Below are 19402 nucleotides of genomic sequence, written 5' to 3' on the forward strand. Positions count from 1 at the left end.
AAAAGTCTAGTGGCAGTTAATTGGTCTTCCCCATGACTAGTAATGGTTAACCAAGGGTCCCACACCACCAAAGGAGAACCAAACACTTATGCACAACCCCGAATGATCTCTGTAGCCATTGAAGACACCCGTGATGAAAGAAGAGAGCGCTTCATTAACGTGACGGACCCAGGAACTAGCGCTACTCCGAACAAAGGACAGGAAATACTGCGTTACTCTTGAGAGCTGTCAGGTGACCGTCACGCTGACTACACTGCCTCTACCAAGGAAGCTAACGCCCGTATTCTGAAACGCTTTGCTCTCTCACCAGCACTACTTTCCAATGGGTCTAGTTGAAGATACTCATGTTTCTGAGGATATCTTTATAGTTCTAGTGATGGATTAGCAAGATTTCGAGTTTACTAAGGAGAAACTGTCTTGAAAACCCGGTTAGTCATTTCTGTGGTCTTGGAAAATTGTCGTGGTGAGTTGTTTCAGAATACGGCCTATCTCACCATGACAATTTTCCAAGGCCACAAATATGACTAGCCGGATTTTCAAGACAGTTTCTCCTTGGAATGAGCTAAAAATCTTGCTAATCCATCATCAAAACCATAAAGATATCATTAAAACCATGAGTATCTTCAACTAGAGCCTTTAGAAAGTATGCTGATGGTGAAAGAGCAAAGTGTCTCTGTATCCGAGCCTTAAATGTTTCTCTCCAGCCTCCTTCCTTGCCCTCCACTCACAACGCCACCTCTTTCCTGTAAGTTTGTCTGACTATGACCCTTGATGTTCTTTTTTCTTCTAATTCACTTTACTGTTGATCTACACATTTTTTTTTTTTCTTGTCACGTCATGCATTGCGGCTTGTGACTCTTGAAAATGCGTTATTAGTGCTGTGTAAGGAGAGAGGTTTAAAAGAAAGGATGATTTTAAGAGAAGAATTTTGATTATGCTTGTGTTTCGAGAATGTAGGAGCAAGAGAGAGGAGTTATTATAGGGAACTGCCGTATATTCAAAGGATATTAATGGTTAATCAGGTTTATATTGTTTTGTTTAACCCTTCAGTACTGGGATACATTTTTACCTTGAGATTTGTGTACGATTAGACCATTTCATTGACGTTAGGAAGGGTCTATGGAGGTGAGAAGAAGAATGGGCAGTCTTCATTATTGTAATCCCTCACATAAGTTTCTGAAGCTGTATAAAATCGCCAAATAGTAAGCAGAATGAATATGGAAACGCGTCATGGTACTGAAGGAGTTAATGGTGATCCAAATCTCTGCTTATACAATAAATAAAATCACAACAACGCCTTTCAAAACACGAAATAACACCCAACACGCCTGTTTAAGCACGTCACTGAGACAAGGCACAATAAAGGTTGGGAATGCAGCCAAAGATAACACGCCATTTCTAATACCAAGCGTGACATATATTTACCTTCCATCGTCTGCCTCCAGCTGTCCCCGCCACTATGGATGACTGTCACACCGTGCGGCCTGTCACGAAACACTATAAGACCCGCCGGCAATAGAAGTCACAAACACAGGACAGTAATGACCGTACACGACTCACCCCCCGCGGCGATCCCACTACTGCCACACAGCTCCCAGCCATCAGGGCCACAGCAGTTCAGAGGGCGCTTCAAACTGTCTCGGTTCATCTTCTCGTCGGCTTCTGGTCAGACTATAATGGTACTGTATCGTATTTTCTAGCATGTGTCTCTTCAGTGTAACCGTTTATAAATGAGTGGTGTGAAGGACAACATGGTTTTAATAAGATATGAAGAATTTTTGTAGTGAAGCTCCGCGGGAGGGTTCGGACTACCACTTTGTTTACTGTTGGGTCCGAATTCCTGCACGTCGCACTGACAGCCAGGCGATGCCTTGTATGGAGTGCTGCCTAGTTAACCCCTCGGGAAGCTAAATAGGAGGTTCTAATAGGACAAACTGATGATATGTCCTTTGTTTATTTTTTATTACCTTTACACTGATTGCACTGTAAATAAATGTTCGCTGCAGATGAATTAAGAAGCCATATCCTTGGTTACAGCGTAAATGTGATTATTAGTACTACTCCTCTGCATGTAATAGTGCGTAACAGTATTAAGGTAATCCGTCAGGGAATCACCGGGGCGTAGTGTCTGGAAACGATGCTTTTACTGGGTGGTATATCCCAGCGAGATGTCACCATGCAGAGGCTGGTGAAATACTTAAACTGTGTGATGCATGATTGTAAACGTTTACGTATGATGAAAGTGCACACGTTCATTTAATCTTGATGTAAGAAATAGCCAAAGAAAAAAAAACGTATAAAAAGGCCCACTTAATGCTAGATCCCATAGAGAATCACAAAAAGAAAAATCAAATAATGAAGAACAAATGTCTTAAAACTTCCTTCTTTTGAGAGTTTAAGTAATAGGAAGAAGGGAATATATAAGAGCAGGCAGGGAGTTCCAGAGATTATCAGATAAGGGCAAACATTATTGGGAATACTGGTTAACTTTTGCACTGAAGAGGTGGAAACAATAAAGGTGAGAGAAAGAAGAAAGTTTAGTGCAGCAAAGACTGTTGAAGACTATCACTTTGTAAAATATACATAAGTAAATAAATAAATAAACAAAAAATCAATGATCTTACGTTCCTTACTGTGTGTGTGTGTGTGTGTGTGTGTGTGTGTGTGTGTGTGTGTGTGTGTGTGCCATTCACCTCGGTCGTCTGCTGGTCACCCAGCCAGTCTTCCCCATTACGGAGCGAGCTCAGAGCTCATAGACCGATCTTCGGGTAGGACTGAGATCCCATAACACACTTCACACACCGGAAAAGCGAGGCCACAACCCCTGGAGTTACATCCCGTACCTATTTACTCCGTGTGTGTGTGTGTGTGTGTGTGTGTGGGTGTGTGTATGTGTGTGTGGTGGGATTAGGAATTCATCAAGGAAGTGACGATTGATGCCAGCAGTTAGCAGTGGGTACGTTCAGTGGCTGCCAACACTCGGGGCCAGCAGGGTGATGAGTGGCCTGACAACCTGCGACCTCCTGGGGATGTTAATTAAGAACACCACCCTAAATTCTTGAACTGTCCAGACGACTTTGCGCTCATTTTTAGAGAATGGAACCCTTCTAATATATTCATTTGTACCCTACCCACGATGGCTCCGTGGGCAAGAACTGGCAGTAGGTAAGGTACAGCATGAAAGACAAGATAAAGTGGAGATATATTCCACGTATTTGGTTTTTGAAGGATGTGAAGGTAAAAACGCTGATGACAGTAATAGTTAACTCGGCTTCCTTTCTTTTTACCTCATTGGATTCTAAGAAAGAGAAATTGACGAAAACTATAAGAAAAAGCTAGTATGAGATTGAAAACACTTGAATAAACCTTAACCCCCTTCAGTACTAAGACCCATTTTTATCTTGTGTTTTGGGTATGATTAGACGATTTTATTTACATGAAAGAGGGTCTATGGAGGTCAGAAGATTAATAGCCAGAGTCTTTACTATTCTAATCCCCACATAAGTTTCTAAAGCTGTATAAAATCGCCAAATAGTAAGCAGAATATATATAAAAACGTGTCCTGGTACTGAAGGGGTTAAGTAAGACTGACTGAAATAAATAAATCTTAAGCAATGCGTGAAGAGACCTTAATCAAAATTCGAATAATACTTGAACAAGACCTCACCAAAATTTAAACAGAGCTGGTGCGATTGAAGTGGAACTTGAGCATTACTTAAACAAAACTGATAAAACATGGAACAAACACTCGTGGCCTGAGTGTTCATCTCCATCTCCTTTTTCTGTAGCACCCAGGTTTTCACACGTTATCTTTCCTAAACTTCATCCTCTCTCTCTCTCTCTCTCTCTCTCTCTCTCTCTCTCTCTCTCTCTCTCTCTCTCTCTCTCTTACTTTTATTTCGGAGAGAGAGAGAGAGAGAGAGAGAGAGAGAGAGAGAGGGAGGGAGTGGTGAGGGTGGTGGTGATGATCGTGTGTTGTGTGTGTGTGTGTGTAGGTTGTCAAGTAACGTCGATATTCTTAAATAACACAATAGATAGAAATAAGAAATGATGATAATAAATAACGATATAGATAAATAAAACGAAAAAAACAAACAAACAGCACAGACACACTTTTTCCAATGCAAAGAGGCGTCCTTCAGCATGGCGTCATCAGCGGCCAGTCAGCGGCAAGGCGTCCTAACTATCATGACGCAACACCTGCGCGGCCGCCGATTGGTGGCGGTCACGTGACATGCCCTCCTCACTCCTCGAGCCCAGTGACTGCACGTAATGGCGGAAGAAGTTTTTGTATTTTGTGCTTTACCGTGAAAACAATGTGATGTGCGGGTGTGTTGGTGCCTTGGCGTGGGCGTAGAATACTTAGCGCGCCAGCCGATGGGTGTGGGCGGTGCTGCGAGGAAGGATGGCGAAGATACGCGAGGATGAAGGTAGAAAGGTGATCATGTGAGTTTAAAGCCTTCGCTAGTGACTAAGAAAAATTACAAAGAGAGCTATAGAGAAGCAAAAAGACCTGTTAGTGTGCTTTATTGATTTTGAAAAAGCGTTTGATATGGGACGTCATGAGCTATTATTGGAGAGGTTGAAAGCTGGGTGTAGGTACTGCTGCCATATGTATGGGTAATGACCAACCTGTACTGGAGACAAAGAGCTGTGGTGAGAATAATGACACGATAAAAGTTATTGGATTAAAATAGAGAGAAGAGTGAGACAGGACTGTTTGTTGTCACCGAATTTGTTTTCACTTTACTCGCAGGCCGTCATGGACGAAATGGCGGCTTTGGAAAGTGTTAAGGTGGGGGGAATGAACACTTAAACACATAAGATAAGCAGATGATACGGTGTTGATTGCAGACACGAAGGACAAGTGGATCGATTGGATGTGAAATGCAGGGGAGTTGGTCTATATAAGGATTAACACTGGTAAAACAGAAGTAATGGGAGTGACTAAGAGAAACAATTGAGGGTGAATGGTGGTGGGAGGTGGCGAGGCAGTGAAGCAAGTCAGATAGTTCAGGTACATAGGAAGTTTGGTGGATGAAGATGGTAGGTGCGATGAAGAAATTAAATCGAGAATTGGAATGAGAAAGGCTAATTTTTGGGCCAATGAGAGGGATACTGACAAACATGAGTCTGAGCATTGGGATCCTGAGAATTTAGATGAGACATAGTCTATGGTCAGTGATGGTATACGGTAGAAAGAGTAAAGTTGGCTGGGAACAGAAGAGTATGGCACTCCATTGTCGTTAACGCCAACTGACACAGCAATGGCAGTCTGTGATAATGTTAAGTGACTAATAGTAAATAAAGCTGAAGATATTCTAGTTACCGCTGAACAGTTGTCCTAGCTCTTCTGATAATGTGGTCCCGTGTCCAGACAGCCGTCAGCCAAGCAGCGCACCACAACTTTGCCCTTAAGGGAAAAATTTTGCACGAATTTAAAGTGACAGTGATCGACTCCTCGGTTTGGTAGCTGAGCAGATAGTGTCGCGAGCTCGCGGCGCTGTCGCCGCGATGTGGGGGCGCCAAACATCAGAAGTACCAATGAAAATAGTATAAATACATTACAAACCTTCACTTTTCATCATAGCGGAGATGGATAAGGTCTTGTTTAACTCAATAATAGTGATGGTGGAAGTAATGAATGAGATTATTGTAATAGCAATATATATATATATATATATATATATATATATATATATATATATATATATATATATATATATATATATATATTTTTTTTTTTTTTTTTTTTTTTTATTATCATTATTTTTTTAATGTTGATAGTAGGTAGCAATGTAAGAACTGTTATCACCGTCCCCGTAACATACTGTAAATGTAAGACAAAGTAAGTTAATATAATACAAATGTGAATTATGCAAATTCCGTTACATACTCTGGGTACCTACGTACCTAGTTATAATATTACTGGTGTACAATTCTTTTTTTTTTTTTTTTCTTATTATTTAACTTCAAATAGCTAAAATGAATTAAAAGAAATATACAACAAAAAACGAGCACTTTAGGTCTTGCTGTACATAGTGAAAAGATGCTAATTATGCCAAAATAGAAGGAAATTTTGTCTGCAGGAAGGTGAGAAAATATGATCACCAGATACAAAAAACAAAAAAACTCAAAATTCTTGTAGTTGATAAAAATACAAATTCCATGTGATAAGAAAAGGAAAGAAAAAAATAATCTGAAGAAGTTAATGAGTAGCAAGTGAGATGTAAGGAAGTCTCGTTGCAAAGGCGAACCACCGTTGGTCGCCAGTGAGAAAGGCATCGTCTGCGGTCATAACAATGTTGGCTTACGCAAGAAGGCCGCTCTCATGTCTCGCTCAGAACGTGTTTGTGGTGAGAAACACTATTGGAACTCAGAGGGGCCATTGCTTACGGCATCAGTGGCTGCAGCGGCCCTTTGCTACCGGAAAGAGTGGCCCAATTAAGTCGTCTATGTTGAAGAGATATGGGAAGCTGCTCAGTATGGGTTTCGGAGTGGGTGCTTTTGCAGGAGTTTACTATGCCTACGAGTTTTACAAGAAGATCACCACTCCAGTGTCCAACCCCTCGGAGGGCGGGGAGTATATCCTGAAAGAGTCGCCACCAGAGTACACCCCGGCAAGAACAGTAAGTGTGAGCTGAGGGAGGGACCCGGCTCGCTACCAAGCCTTTACGTAACACGGAAAGAAATGTTCAGTCGTGAATATGACCGTAATTCATAAATTCAACCTCTAAATTCTTTGAACTCTCAGAAGAATTGTCTTTGACAGCTACAGAGATGGATGGCTCTCTCTCTCTCTCTCTCTCTCTCTCTCTCTCTCTCTCTCTCTCTCTCTCTCTCTCTCTCTCTCTCTCTCTCTCTCTCTCTCTCATTTTATGATACAGAACCCTTGATAAACTATCTTTTTAGAATGTATGCATGAGAACGTGATTTGAGACAAGGCACCAGTTTCTGGAATGTTATCATATATATATATATATATATATATATATATATATATATATATATATATATATATATATATATATATATATATATATATATATATATATATATATATATATATATATATATATATATATATATATATATATATATATATATGGTAAATCTATAGAACAGCAACTCCTTACATATTCTTTTCTATTACCCCCTTTCCCCCCCCCAAGCTTGGGGGCACGTGGGGAATCGGGAGTTTTTTTGGGGGGGAGCCAAAAGAGGTGAGATATGGCGATCCAAAAAAAATCTAAGGACAAAAACCTAACCTAACCGGGGGTCTGTCCCCCCCGGACCCCCTACAACACTAACCTAACGTAACCTAACCGGGGCGGGCCCACCCGGACCCCCCCTCCAACACTAACCTAACCTAGCCGGGGCTGTGCCCCCCCGGACAACACCCCCTGCAACACTAACCTAACCCTAACATAAACATAACCTACCGTATCCTTGCTTTGGGGCAGCTTCCCTCCCCCCCACACCGGTTCTCTTAGAGCTTCACACAATATGCCCTACTTCTACCAATACCCCTCCTCACAATACCGTAACGAAAGGATGAAGGTCCTGGCTGGTCCTCTTCTCGATTGTACACTGACTTGCATTGCAGGAGTGATGATTTCTCAATAATCAAATTCGCAACCTTTACAACTAATGTCACTGGTGGCCATGGCTCAACTGCCCAGCTGTGCCCTGCCTACAAATACATATAGCAAATTCCCATTGATGCAGCTTGTGGTGTTAAGAGGTGGTGGCACGTCATTGGACAAAAGAACTATAGACACAATGAGAATCCTATTCAGCAGTTACCCACAAACCCAGGATGTGAACAACAGACAGTCACTTCCTGTTACCCACAAACCCCAGATATATACAATAGACAATACCAATGTTTACTATTTGGACTTAGACTCCGAGTGACGTCTCTAATTTCAGTGAGGCAATGTGACATAACCATGTGTGACCCCCAAACAAGACCACAAGGTACGTGTTCTCCATTAACTACTCATCATTTTGTGTTTTTGTTGCACAGATTAGAGAGGAGGTCCTGTTCTAAAGATTTACGATATATATATATATATATATATATATATATATATATATATATATATATATATATATATATATATAATTAGATTAGAGTTTTAACACAGCTGTCCTGATTTCAGATTCATGTGCCAACAGACACCACTGGTTTGAAGATCACACTGTTTCAGTACCAGACATGCCCATTCTGCTGCAAAGTCAGAGCATTCCTAGACTTTTATGGCTTCAACTATGATGTGATTGAGGTGAACTCTGTGACTCGCTCTCAGACTAAATGGACAGACTACCGAAAAGTTCCATTTCTCATCATAAAGTTTCCAGATTCAGAAACTATTCTGGTGAGTTGAAAAATTAATAATTGTGTAGTATCACTCATGTATACATGTTGTTACGTGTATCTATATTGTGTATGTTATAGTAATTTATATTTATGTACAGAAGAACAAATGGTTTGTTACAGTATATTTGGTTCATAGAGATATGTAGCTCTTAATACCATCAAAGTAGTCTCTGCTAAATGTGAAAACAATTATTTATTTTTTGTTAATTATTGGCCAAGTTTATATGCAGCGAGATGCGTGAACTTTGGAGCTGAAGGCTGGGACGGACAGCTAAGAGAAGGTACTACGTTGGGCAAAGGTACAAATGTGTCATGTATGTACATACAATTTGCCTTCTTCCTCAGCAATTGAAGGACAGCACCATGATCATTTCTGTGCTGGAGTCTTACCTCCGCAACAAGAGCGAGAGTATGCAGAAGTTAGTCAAGTGCTATCCCACCATCAACTATACAGATGAAGAAGGAGAAAAGCGCGTTGAGATAATGAACAAGTACTTCCTCATGTACGGACAGCATCCATCGGGACGCACAAAGGAGGATATTGTGTAAGCTGTATCTATTGTTGATCTTGCATGTTACATCATAGAAATCTAAAACATATTAATTCTTTACAACAGGGTAGCACATATGATGCAGTATAAGTGTCAGTGGCTCTGTTCAACCTCACAGATATGTAAGCATTTGTCAGGCACCATTTTGTGATACAAGAACTTTTACAATGATGGCCTCTTTTCAATTTCTAGCTTTGGTACATCAGTTTTTTTCTTATATCATTTATTTGCACTATATGCTGAAAATAGAACAATGATAAACTCACTGTATTTTGATATGATAAACAGTACAAAATTTATATAATTGAAGCTCCCCCACTCACTGTATTTTGATATGATAAACAGTACAAAATTGATATAATTGAAGCCCCCCAGCAGCCATATGGCCACCACCAAGGCTAGGTAGACAAGGACTGGTGGTGGCTCAGGTCAGGCTCAGGACGAAGGTGAGCCAAGCTGCACAAGAGGAGGCATATGTTTGCAAACACTTACCATGTTGTTTTCCGTTTTGCAGAGAGGAACGCAAATGGAGGAAGTGGGTTGACGATGTCCTAGTCCATGTACTGTCACCAAATGTTTATAGAACTCCATCTGAGGCTTTTCAAGCATTCCAGTGGTTTTCTAAGGTCAGCAGTCTTTGTAGAAGAAGCATCCTTTATTAATAAGATTAATAGATTAATAAGATTAAAATATATATGTATATGCATGTGTGTGTGTGTGTGTTTATGAGATTAAATATCAAACTTATTTTATGCTAAACTGCTAAGTCTAACTTAATTCTCTCATTATATTACCTGTATAGATTTGTCTGATAAATGATTTGTTAGCCATTACCTGCTTCATGTTAGACATCAAAGTAACATGTTGAACAAGATATGGATGGATGTGTCTTTACCTTTTTATTCTGCTATTCAGTTAATACAAAATTTTATTTTTATTGTCCATTTTTATACCTGGATGCTTCTTTACCTGCAGTGTGAAACATTTCATGCCATCATCTGTTTTAATAACAGCATATTCTGCAGTAGACTTAATGTAGAAATGATGAACAAGTATTTGTGCTCATTGCTGGATTCTCTTTTTATCATATCATATTTCAGAGCATGTTAAAAAGAGGAATAAGGCTATAATGTTACTCTTCTGCATAGGTTGGCAACTGGGAAGAGCTTTTTGCTACTTGGGAAAGACTGTTGGTTGTGTACGTTGGAGCTGCTGCCATGTATCTCATTGGAAAGAACTTGAAGAGAAGGTAAGCTTGCTCTGTTCAAACATTTTCTCTATATCAAAATTTTATTGTTAATTCTTACAACTCAAAAGTTTTTCATCTTGCAGTGCTATAAGGTCAGGTCATAGTAACTTAACCAATGAGGAGTGATACTTACCGTGATGTTATTTATGTTACTCCATCATCTCTTCTCAGGAGACCCTCTGTCCACATTTTTAAATATTTCTTAGTTTAAGCATTGTAATGAAATTGTTTTCTCCTTCCAAAATCATCAATTTGAGTTGGTTCAGTTTCTCATCATAATTATGGTAATTACTTGGTACTGGTTTCATTGCAACTCTCTTCATAAAGTAATTATGAGCTTTTACTGGACAGTGGAATTGATGGTAAAAACATGCAGGATATTTCTTTTGTCATTTGTCATTCGATTGAAGGGCTTTTGCATGAGTGACAGACAGCTGTTCAAATGCTTAGGATATCTCAGAGACAAGCAAGATGTGAAGTATATGATTTGTGAAACTTTTGGCATTAAAATATAGACTCTTAGATTGTTTATTTGTTTTGCAGACATCAACTGCATGATGATGTACGAGAGTCATTTTACAAGGAAGTTAATGTCTGGCTGAAGGCTCTCAAGAAGAAAGGTACAAGGTTCATGGGAGGTGATACTCCAAACTTATCAGATCTCAGTGTTTATGGTGTCCTGACAGCAGTGGAGGGCTGTGATGCATTTCAGGATGTTAAGAAAAATACAAAAATATCGCAATGGTTTGAGAACATGACAGAAGTTGTAAAACAGCATAGTGGTGCTACACTTGTCACTGAGAGAGGCAGTTCTACATGATGACTGTGAGCAGATCTATGGCTTAGGTGATGGGAGATATATCAGTTCATGCAATGTTTGTTTGCACATACTATTTCTCCATTAATGATCAGGAAGATCATAGTGTGAATATTTAAATTGTATATATGAATAGGATTTCTTGAATTATCATAGGCTGTTGTGATGATTCTGAATCTATTTAGCTTATCTATGGCATTATTTGAAATTGTGCATCAATGGTTTTTTACTAATTAGGGGAATTCATATACATATTTTGTACTGCAAAATTGTTATTAATTGGTTGAAATTAAAATCAGATATTCATTCTTAATATTTTGTTGCAGGTGCAGTCAATAAGTGCATAATTTTTTATCACTAATTGAATATGTAAATAAAATTTTAGAGAAAACCTTAAATTTAATATTACCATAGCACTATACACATACCAGTCCCTTCTTTAAGTTCTTTAAATTTTCTAAAGCTCTCTTTCTATTAACTAATTTACTTTTTACAGCAGTTTCTCAGTGTCTTACAGAAAATTCATTTCCTTCATCTGTAAGCTGGAGTTGGCCGAGGAAGTTTCCCTAAAAAAATGTCCTTGGTTCTCAGGTTGTATTACAAAGCATTAGGCAAGATTTTCTAAACTCTTTCATTTATCTAAGGTAAGGGAAAAGTATTACAATAATATACCAAATACTGACTGTTAGGCCATACTTGAGCCATCATTGATCACTGCTGGCTAGATGAACTGATTAATTGTACAGTATTCTGAAGCATGTCATGACTATAAGTTTTAATGTTTTCTGAAGTTCACCTAACTGCAACTTAGATTCTGACAATATAAGTTTACATTCAGGTAAACCTACTTTCATATGAGCCTTTTTGTGTAAGTGCACCAGCTTCCTTCACACATGAAATAATTGGTGCTGCATCTAGACAGCATGGCATGAGATGAAAAATGCCGTATCACAAGCAAAATCATTGTTGTGTAATTCAACTTAAGTGATTCATTCAGTTATAAATCTACATCATATATATATATATATATATATATATATATATATATATATATATATATATATATATATATATATATATATATATATATATACTTTTTTTTTTTTTTTTTTTTTTTTTTTTTGTCAAATTTGTTATGCATTTTGAAACCAGCAAATTTGTGCCTGTGAGACACTGCTCTTCATATGAAAAGATTCAATTCAGATGAGTTTCCTCACTGCTTTGATGTTAATCAGTTCTATTTAAGATACATTTCCCTTATCACTTATGACTATTTATTGTCATGAAAGCTTTTAATCATTGCCAGCAACTGTGCTTGAGTTATTGATCTGGAGCACTTAGGATGTGTCTGTTTCTTTAGTTTTGTCATGTCCCTTCTAAAATCCTTTTGCCATTGGTGTAATAATTTTTTTTACTCTTTTAAAGAATTTTAATTAAATAATTTTGAAAACTTTATTATGCATTTAGTTACATACTGTACACAAATTTTTTTCAATAAAACAGGGACATGATTAAAAATAGTTGACTCGCTTCAATATGGACAAGATACATCTGACATGAAAATGGTAATGAAAACAAACTTACTGAATTTTACTGAGATCAAGAAAAGTTTACCAAGTGCCAGTCATGAAGTAGGTTGGTTCTTAGTTGGCCATAATGGTGTCTTCATAGTAGCTGGCTTTTCTGAAAGGCTGATAACATCTGAGTCTTCTTGTGGGTGAGAAGTGGTGCAGTATGGAAGGGATATTTTAGTTACCAGGGCCACAAGGAGGGGAGGCAGTGTTAAGATTGAGACTGCCACAGCTATCACCACTATCATCCCCCACCGGTGACCAGCCCTCCAATACCACCTAGAGATCACGAGATTTTATATTGAGCATAGTCTATGGAAGTAGAACAATTATTTATGTCAATAGAAAACAAGTTCCCAAATTTAAATACATTTTAGGAATGGAACATTGTTAAAAGAAATCATATGCAAAAAAGATGTATAGATAGTTTTGTAAAATTGTATTGGATGGAGACTAACAACAGCCATCCATGTATTATGTGATGTCTTTAACACATCATGCACAAAACAGATAGAGAGGAAGCAGTGGTGATGGTGATGGGAATGAAATGGGTGTTTGTATTCACCTTGATTATAGAGATGGCCAGACCAGTATTCTGAATGCCACTCTCTATAGCTATGGTCATCACCTCTTGCCATGGGCGCCTGCACACCAGACCTGCTGCTGCACCAAACCCAAAACCAGCCCAGGGCAATGCCATTCCTGCCACTGCCACCTGGGAGATGTGTCCCATCTTAGGATCTTGTATACATAGAATTATAAAATAAACTATTATCATTGAATATAAGAGTGAAAATTGCTGTGGTTTACAAAGTTTTTAAGTATAACATTCTAATAAACATTACCTTCCATGTAAAGAGTTCAAATATGTAAAGGTTAGTGACAACACTAAGTGTTGTTGCAAATAGTACAAAGAAGACCACAGCTGGTGTGAGGAGAGATCTGAGAAGGTTGGCAATGCGAGGTAGAAGATGACTGATGGAGATGCCTACAGCACAGGGCAGTACAATTCCAAACATCAGACCAGCCATCTCTCCGTAGGGCAAAAGTTTAATGCCATCTGCATGATTATGGTGAAAAATTTTTGTTAGTCTCTCCCATGTTTCTTTAAAATGCAGTGTGACAAAATGCAAATGCTATGCATACTAGTTCCAAGGCATTCAATTTTTATTTATGATTATGAGTTATTTTATTTAACATATGGAAATGTATTTTGACTGCCTAGCACTTACATTGAAAGATGGTGTCACCCAGCAAGTAAAACCAAAGTGGCAGAGCAATAAAAGCAGCCACCATTGAGATGAATGTCATGGTGACTGAGAGATGCAGTGCACCATTCATTAGGTGTGTCCAGGTATTGGAGCCTCCACCACCTGGGCAGCTTCCCACAATTAACATTCCAAACCACAATGCAGGTTCTTCTCGGAATAAAACATAGCCAATCCCATAAGATACCTATTGAACAACCACAACATGGAATAAGGATTCAGCACCATCATCTTCATTAAGGGTAATTATCTGCCAAATTTATTTTATATCAACATGAAAATGTGGCAATATGAAATTACATTATTCAGCTTACATTTTTCATTGCTGTACATAATTCAGTTTAGAATCACTGACCATTGGCATAACCAAGTGTTGTAAGAATAATCCAATTGCAGGTGTAAGGGGTTTCCTCAGGGTATTAATAACACCAGCAGTGTCGAGAGTGCAGCCCATGTTCACGTAGACAATGGTGGTGATGGCTAGCAGGCATCGAGAGAAGATTTTCTCTATGAAGCTGTGGATCCGCTGCACCTGAGGTAAGGAGATGAGTTTGAGAGGGAGAGGAGGTTTATCTAACAGCAGCAATATATGCAATGACTGACTGCAGCCTATTTTATTTTCTGTTCACCTTCTACAGATGTTAAGGCTTCATAAAATGTTTGAAGACTTTACTAAGTTGCTATTATTGTTAATGTTTGCTGTAGATGGAAAAACAGCAGCAGTAGTAATTATATTAGTAGATATATACAGATATAGAATCAACAGCAAGACATTGAACTGGTGTTTGTTTAAGTGTATCCATGTGTCACCTTGATGGTGTAAGGCCTGCTTGTAAGTAAAGTTCCTCCTTTGCCTGATAGCAGGCTGATGGTGATATTGGTGAAGCCCAGAAGAGTTCCAACGAGATTGAACTTGCCCATTACTTTAGGTTCTGTGGTGAAGTTCTTGCTGGCCTTTGCTATGACCACTGCAGGCACCACCATCACATGGTGTAATCCATCTGGGCTGTGCTCCTGTCAAGGGTCATTGATAATGATACTATTATGTCTATATTACCATCCTATAACTGGCTCCCTACGCCAGTGGGCCCTAACAAGTGTGCCCACTCCCACTCCGAAGGCTTGATGAGGCCACATCATTTTCATGCATTCATTAGTGCCACTCTCCTTTCACTTCTATCATGCACCTGTGGAAGTGTGTGTGTGTGTTTCACTGTTTGATCTGCTGCAGTCTCTGACGAGACAGCCAGACGTTACCCTACGGAACGAGCTCAGAGCTCATTATTTCTGATCTTCGGATAGGCCTGAGACCAGGCACACACCACACACCGGGACAACAAGGTCACAACTCCTCGATTTACATCCCGTACCTACTCACTGCTAGGTGAACAGGGGCTACACGTGAAAGGAGACACACCCAAATATCTCCACCCGGCTGGGGAATCGAACCCCGGTCCTCTGGCTTGTGAAGCCAGCGCTCTAACCACTGAGCTACCGGGCGTGTAATTATGTGCCAATCCCAATGCTTATTGTGTGTGTGTGTGTGTGTGTGTGGAAGTGTTGCACTGCTATGTTAGATACAGTACACAGATTAATCATGTCTACTATCACCATCACCATCACCATCACATTCACCTTCACTTTTACTATGAAACCAATCAAGTGACTCCCAGGGAAGTGTCCCACTTAGTTCACTTGTGTTGAGAAAAGAGGAAGGCAACATAAGTCATGTTGCCTTCCTGTCATGTTACATGAAAGGTTTCTTTGTTTAAACATGTAAATTTATTGCAGTCATCTATCATTACCATATAATCCAAATAAGAAATCATTTTGATTTGTAATGTAAAGTTGTAACACCTGCATGGATTGAAAGGTTGATTAGATCTTCATTTTCTTGTTTCTGTTTTAGTTACCCAAGTACTGAAGAAGCTAAACCAGGTAACAGAAGGTACTAAAACTGGCCTAACAACACAAAGTGTACCTCTCTTAAAAATACATCAAAACAAATCAATAAAGTTTTGGGCTATATTGTTATTATTACTATAATTATTATTATTATTATTATTATTATTATTATTATTATCATTATTATTATTATTATTATTATTATCATTATTATTATTACTATTATTATTATTATTATTATTATTATTATTATTATTACTATCATAATTTCAATATGTACATATTATTATTATTATTATGATTATTATTATTATTATTATTATTATTATCACTTATTATAATTATCATTGTTATTGCTGTTGTTATTATTATTATTATTATTATTATTATTATTATTATTATCACTTTTTATAATCATCATTGTTATTGTTATTGTTATTATCATCAATATTATTATTGTTATTATTATTATTAAAATTATTATTATTATTATTATTATTATTATTATTATTATTATTATTGTTGTTGTTGTTGTTGTTGTTATTATTAATACTACTATTACTATTATCATTATCATTACCATTGTTATTATTATTATTATTATTATTATTATTATTATTATTATTATTGTTGTTCTTGTTATTGTTGTTGCTATTATTATTATTATTGTTATTTATTATTATTATTAGTATTATTATTATTATTATTATTGCTACTTTTATCATATATATTATTATTATTATCATCATGACTACAATATAGTAGGCTAGCATCATCGTCATCATCATGAACATGATCATTGTTATTTACGTTACAGCAGAGAATGTTATTTTGACGGCTGTCGGATACTACGTTAGTGCCCAGCCAGTAATTGAGGAGTGGAGAGTGTTCTTTTTACAATTTACAATAATAATGAGAATCGTTCATAGAGGCCCATACAACCTGTGGAAGCTGTTAGAGTACGATGGACTAACACGGAGCCTCGTTAAGTGTAACATTCCTGTTATCCACAGCAACCACAAGTGTTGGCAGACCTCACCGGACGAGGTGGTGGAAATGCTAATAATTAAAACATATCACAGCTGCAAGGGTTATATTTGTACCAAAAGTCTTTATTGCAATATCTCCTTTTTATTTTACTCCTGACCTAGTCAGCTTTTAATTGAAAAATTGAATTTTGCAGGGTTTTTTTTCATCTTTATGTAATGAAATTAAATGCTAACCCACTTACTTCTATGAGAAAATATGTATTTGTGTGAGGAGGCGGTGGGTCAGCGATGAAAATAATGGATATGGATTTTCCCTCTGATATGCTTATGTCCGTCACTTGCGTGTGATTGACGAACAGATTGATGGCTTCCTCTTCTGCCATGGTTATAGCCGTCATAGTTTCCTTTACCACTGTATTTGCATCCGTCACTCGTGTTTGGTTGATGTGCAGGCTGATGTGTAAAATACGTGGAGCCTCTGCACCCACTGCCACCAGCACCGCCGCCGTCACGGTCACCCTCACCCAGTATTCTCTCAAGTCCATTGTGGTTGATGATTCTTCCAGCGTGAAGAAAGAAAGTGTTACAACTCTAATGTGCAGAAGACGAAAAATTACTAATGTACAAAATTCATGTAGTTATTGAGATCATTATTTTATTTTTTCATGTCAATTATCGTTATGGATGAAATTTTAATCTTTGGAATTATGATTTGTTACCTTCATCATATGTACCTGTGATTAGCAGAACGTACTATAATGTCTCTCAGTGTTATTCTATAGTGTTGTGCATAGGTACTACATTGCCAGTGACTTCAAGAACATTTTAGATTGTTATGCAGTATTACTAAGGCGAAATGAATTAATGAGTGAAGCATTGCGAATCAAACAGATATTCTTTGTGGCTTCAGATCCGCCGTGTCACTTTTTGTGGGTTGTACTGAAATAACACTAGCGTTTCAATCTACGGACTAGTTCAGGTATTGTCGTGTTAGTTCTGTTCATTAATGTCTTTGTATATCTGCTCACTGTGTACACCTCACGTTTTGAAAAGCACCACATCTTTAGCCAAAAATAGATAGCTACAAAGAAAATAAGGATATTTTTATATAACTTTCTAATGTTACTTAATAGAGATGTGTGTGTGTGTGTGTGTGTGTGTGTGTGACGGTGAACGGAAGGAGGATCAGGAAACACTTTAACAGGGTGTCAAGCCTTTGAGGGAAAATGACAGGTGACTATGGAAGCGAGGGCTGAGTGCGTAATTCCTTGCAAAACATATCAGTACCACTACCATTCCATATTTTTCTTAACGTGACACGCCTGAATGACAAGCCACGAGATATGAAAGTGAAAGAATAAATCCTGCTAAAGTATGACTCTCTCTCTCTCTCTCTCTCTCTCTCTCTCTCTCTCTCTCTCTCTCTCTTCCCATGCCACCATAACGCCTAAACTGGACCTTTCCAATAAAATAAACACTTCACTGCAGTTAATTAAAAAGTTGATTGAATAATATTAGAACGACTGAGATTGTGGCTTTTTCTTTGTGTTTAACCCAAAGCTAGAGTCTCGGAAAACAAGTGTCTCACTGATCCACCACGGGCCACTGTCACGGTTCAACTAACCGCTCGCAGCGTAGCATTCAGCCTGCCACCATCACAATTACCATCGCAAGTAAGATATGCCGCCCCTACGGAAATCCCATAAACATCACAAATTGTTAGGTGATACATTCCAGCCTTTTCTTTAATGTTAGAGAGAGAGAGAGAGAGATTTTACGTTATCAGTTAATAGAAAAAACTCTAGTGAGGACTCGAATAATCATCTCTTACTCTATTGAAAAGAGAGACATAGAAAGAACGGTTTCAAAATATGTACAGGTCGAAGTGACTCCCTACACCAGTGCCCAGCGGTCGTCAGTAGGAAAGTGACTATGGTCAGGATTCAATAAATCGAATGTCACTAGGCTGAATTAATACACCATCACTTATCCTGCTGATGACTTTCGCGTGCATCCAAGTTCCAAAGGGATGTATAGGTATGGGCACGTAGGTATTATAAAACGTTTAGCGCTCTTTCTCTCTCTCTCTCTCTCTCTCTCTCTCTCTCTCTCTCTCTCTCTCTCATCAACCCCTTTAGTCCTGGGACGCATTTTTACCTTGATTTTTGGATATGATCAGACGATTTTATATGCATTAGCAAGGGTCTATGGAGCTCAGATGAGTAATGGCCACAGTCTTCACTATTTCAATCCCAACATATATTTCTGAAGCTGTATGAAATCACCAAATAGTAACCAGAATGAATATGAAAACGCATCCTGGTACTGAAGACTCATTTATCAGTCATGAAATCATTCTTGAATACTCTCCAGTAGAGCTTTGTAAGAGTAGCGGAGTAAGGAACCAGAGTGTTGAAGGAGTGCGGGATACTATAGCTACCGACCACTCCCATTATTATTTTGATACCATACGCGGATGCAGTGAATGGAGTGTTAGTGCGTGTATGACCTCACTGCTTGTGGTGCATTGACTTCATTAGTGTAACAGTGATTATGCTTTCTCAGCGTCGTAATTTCTCAAAATATTCTCTTCACCTCTCCATAATAATTGTTGGTGTACAAAATCTCTATGCACTGGAATGGAAAAAAAGGTGGGAATAATGATGATA

General features: G+C 38.2%; 2 protein-coding genes across 2 annotated transcripts in view; one reads left to right on the forward strand and one right to left on the reverse strand.

The window, feature by feature from the left end:
• The first annotated feature begins 42 nt into the window (after positions 1 to 42).
• On the forward strand, positions 43 to 11391 carry LOC123519714 (prostaglandin E synthase 2-like). Its single transcript, XM_045281217.1, has 11 exons — positions 43 to 130; positions 705 to 745; positions 1446 to 1679; positions 5378 to 5464; positions 6090 to 6093; positions 6235 to 6629; positions 8166 to 8381; positions 8729 to 8928; positions 9449 to 9560; positions 10083 to 10183; positions 10727 to 11391. The coding sequence occupies exons 1-11, from the start codon at positions 43 to 45 to the stop codon at positions 11001 to 11003; spliced, it is 1755 nt and encodes a 584-aa protein (XP_045137152.1). The 3' UTR covers positions 11004 to 11391.
• Positions 11392 to 12203: 812 nt separating this feature from the next.
• LOC123520316 (ileal sodium/bile acid cotransporter-like) overlaps positions 12204 to 19402 on the reverse strand; it is a 9280-nt gene continuing 2081 nt past the window's right edge. The window contains exons 2-8 of the mRNA XM_045282523.1: positions 16976 to 17292; positions 14650 to 14853; positions 14195 to 14371; positions 13804 to 14026; positions 13417 to 13631; positions 13137 to 13286; positions 12204 to 12850 (exon numbers count right to left, since the gene is read on the reverse strand). Coding sequence (XP_045138458.1) covers positions 12749 to 12850; positions 13137 to 13286; positions 13417 to 13631; positions 13804 to 14026; positions 14195 to 14371; positions 14650 to 14853; positions 16976 to 17292 — 1388 coding nt within the window. The 3' untranslated portion in view covers positions 12204 to 12748. The remainder of the gene's footprint in view (positions 12851 to 13136; positions 13287 to 13416; positions 13632 to 13803; positions 14027 to 14194; positions 14372 to 14649; positions 14854 to 16975; positions 17293 to 19402) is intronic.

The sequence above is a fragment of the Portunus trituberculatus genome, chromosome 46, assembly GCF_017591435.1.
Source record: "Portunus trituberculatus isolate SZX2019 chromosome 46, ASM1759143v1, whole genome shotgun sequence".
NCBI lineage: Eukaryota > Metazoa > Arthropoda > Malacostraca > Decapoda > Portunidae > Portunus > Portunus trituberculatus.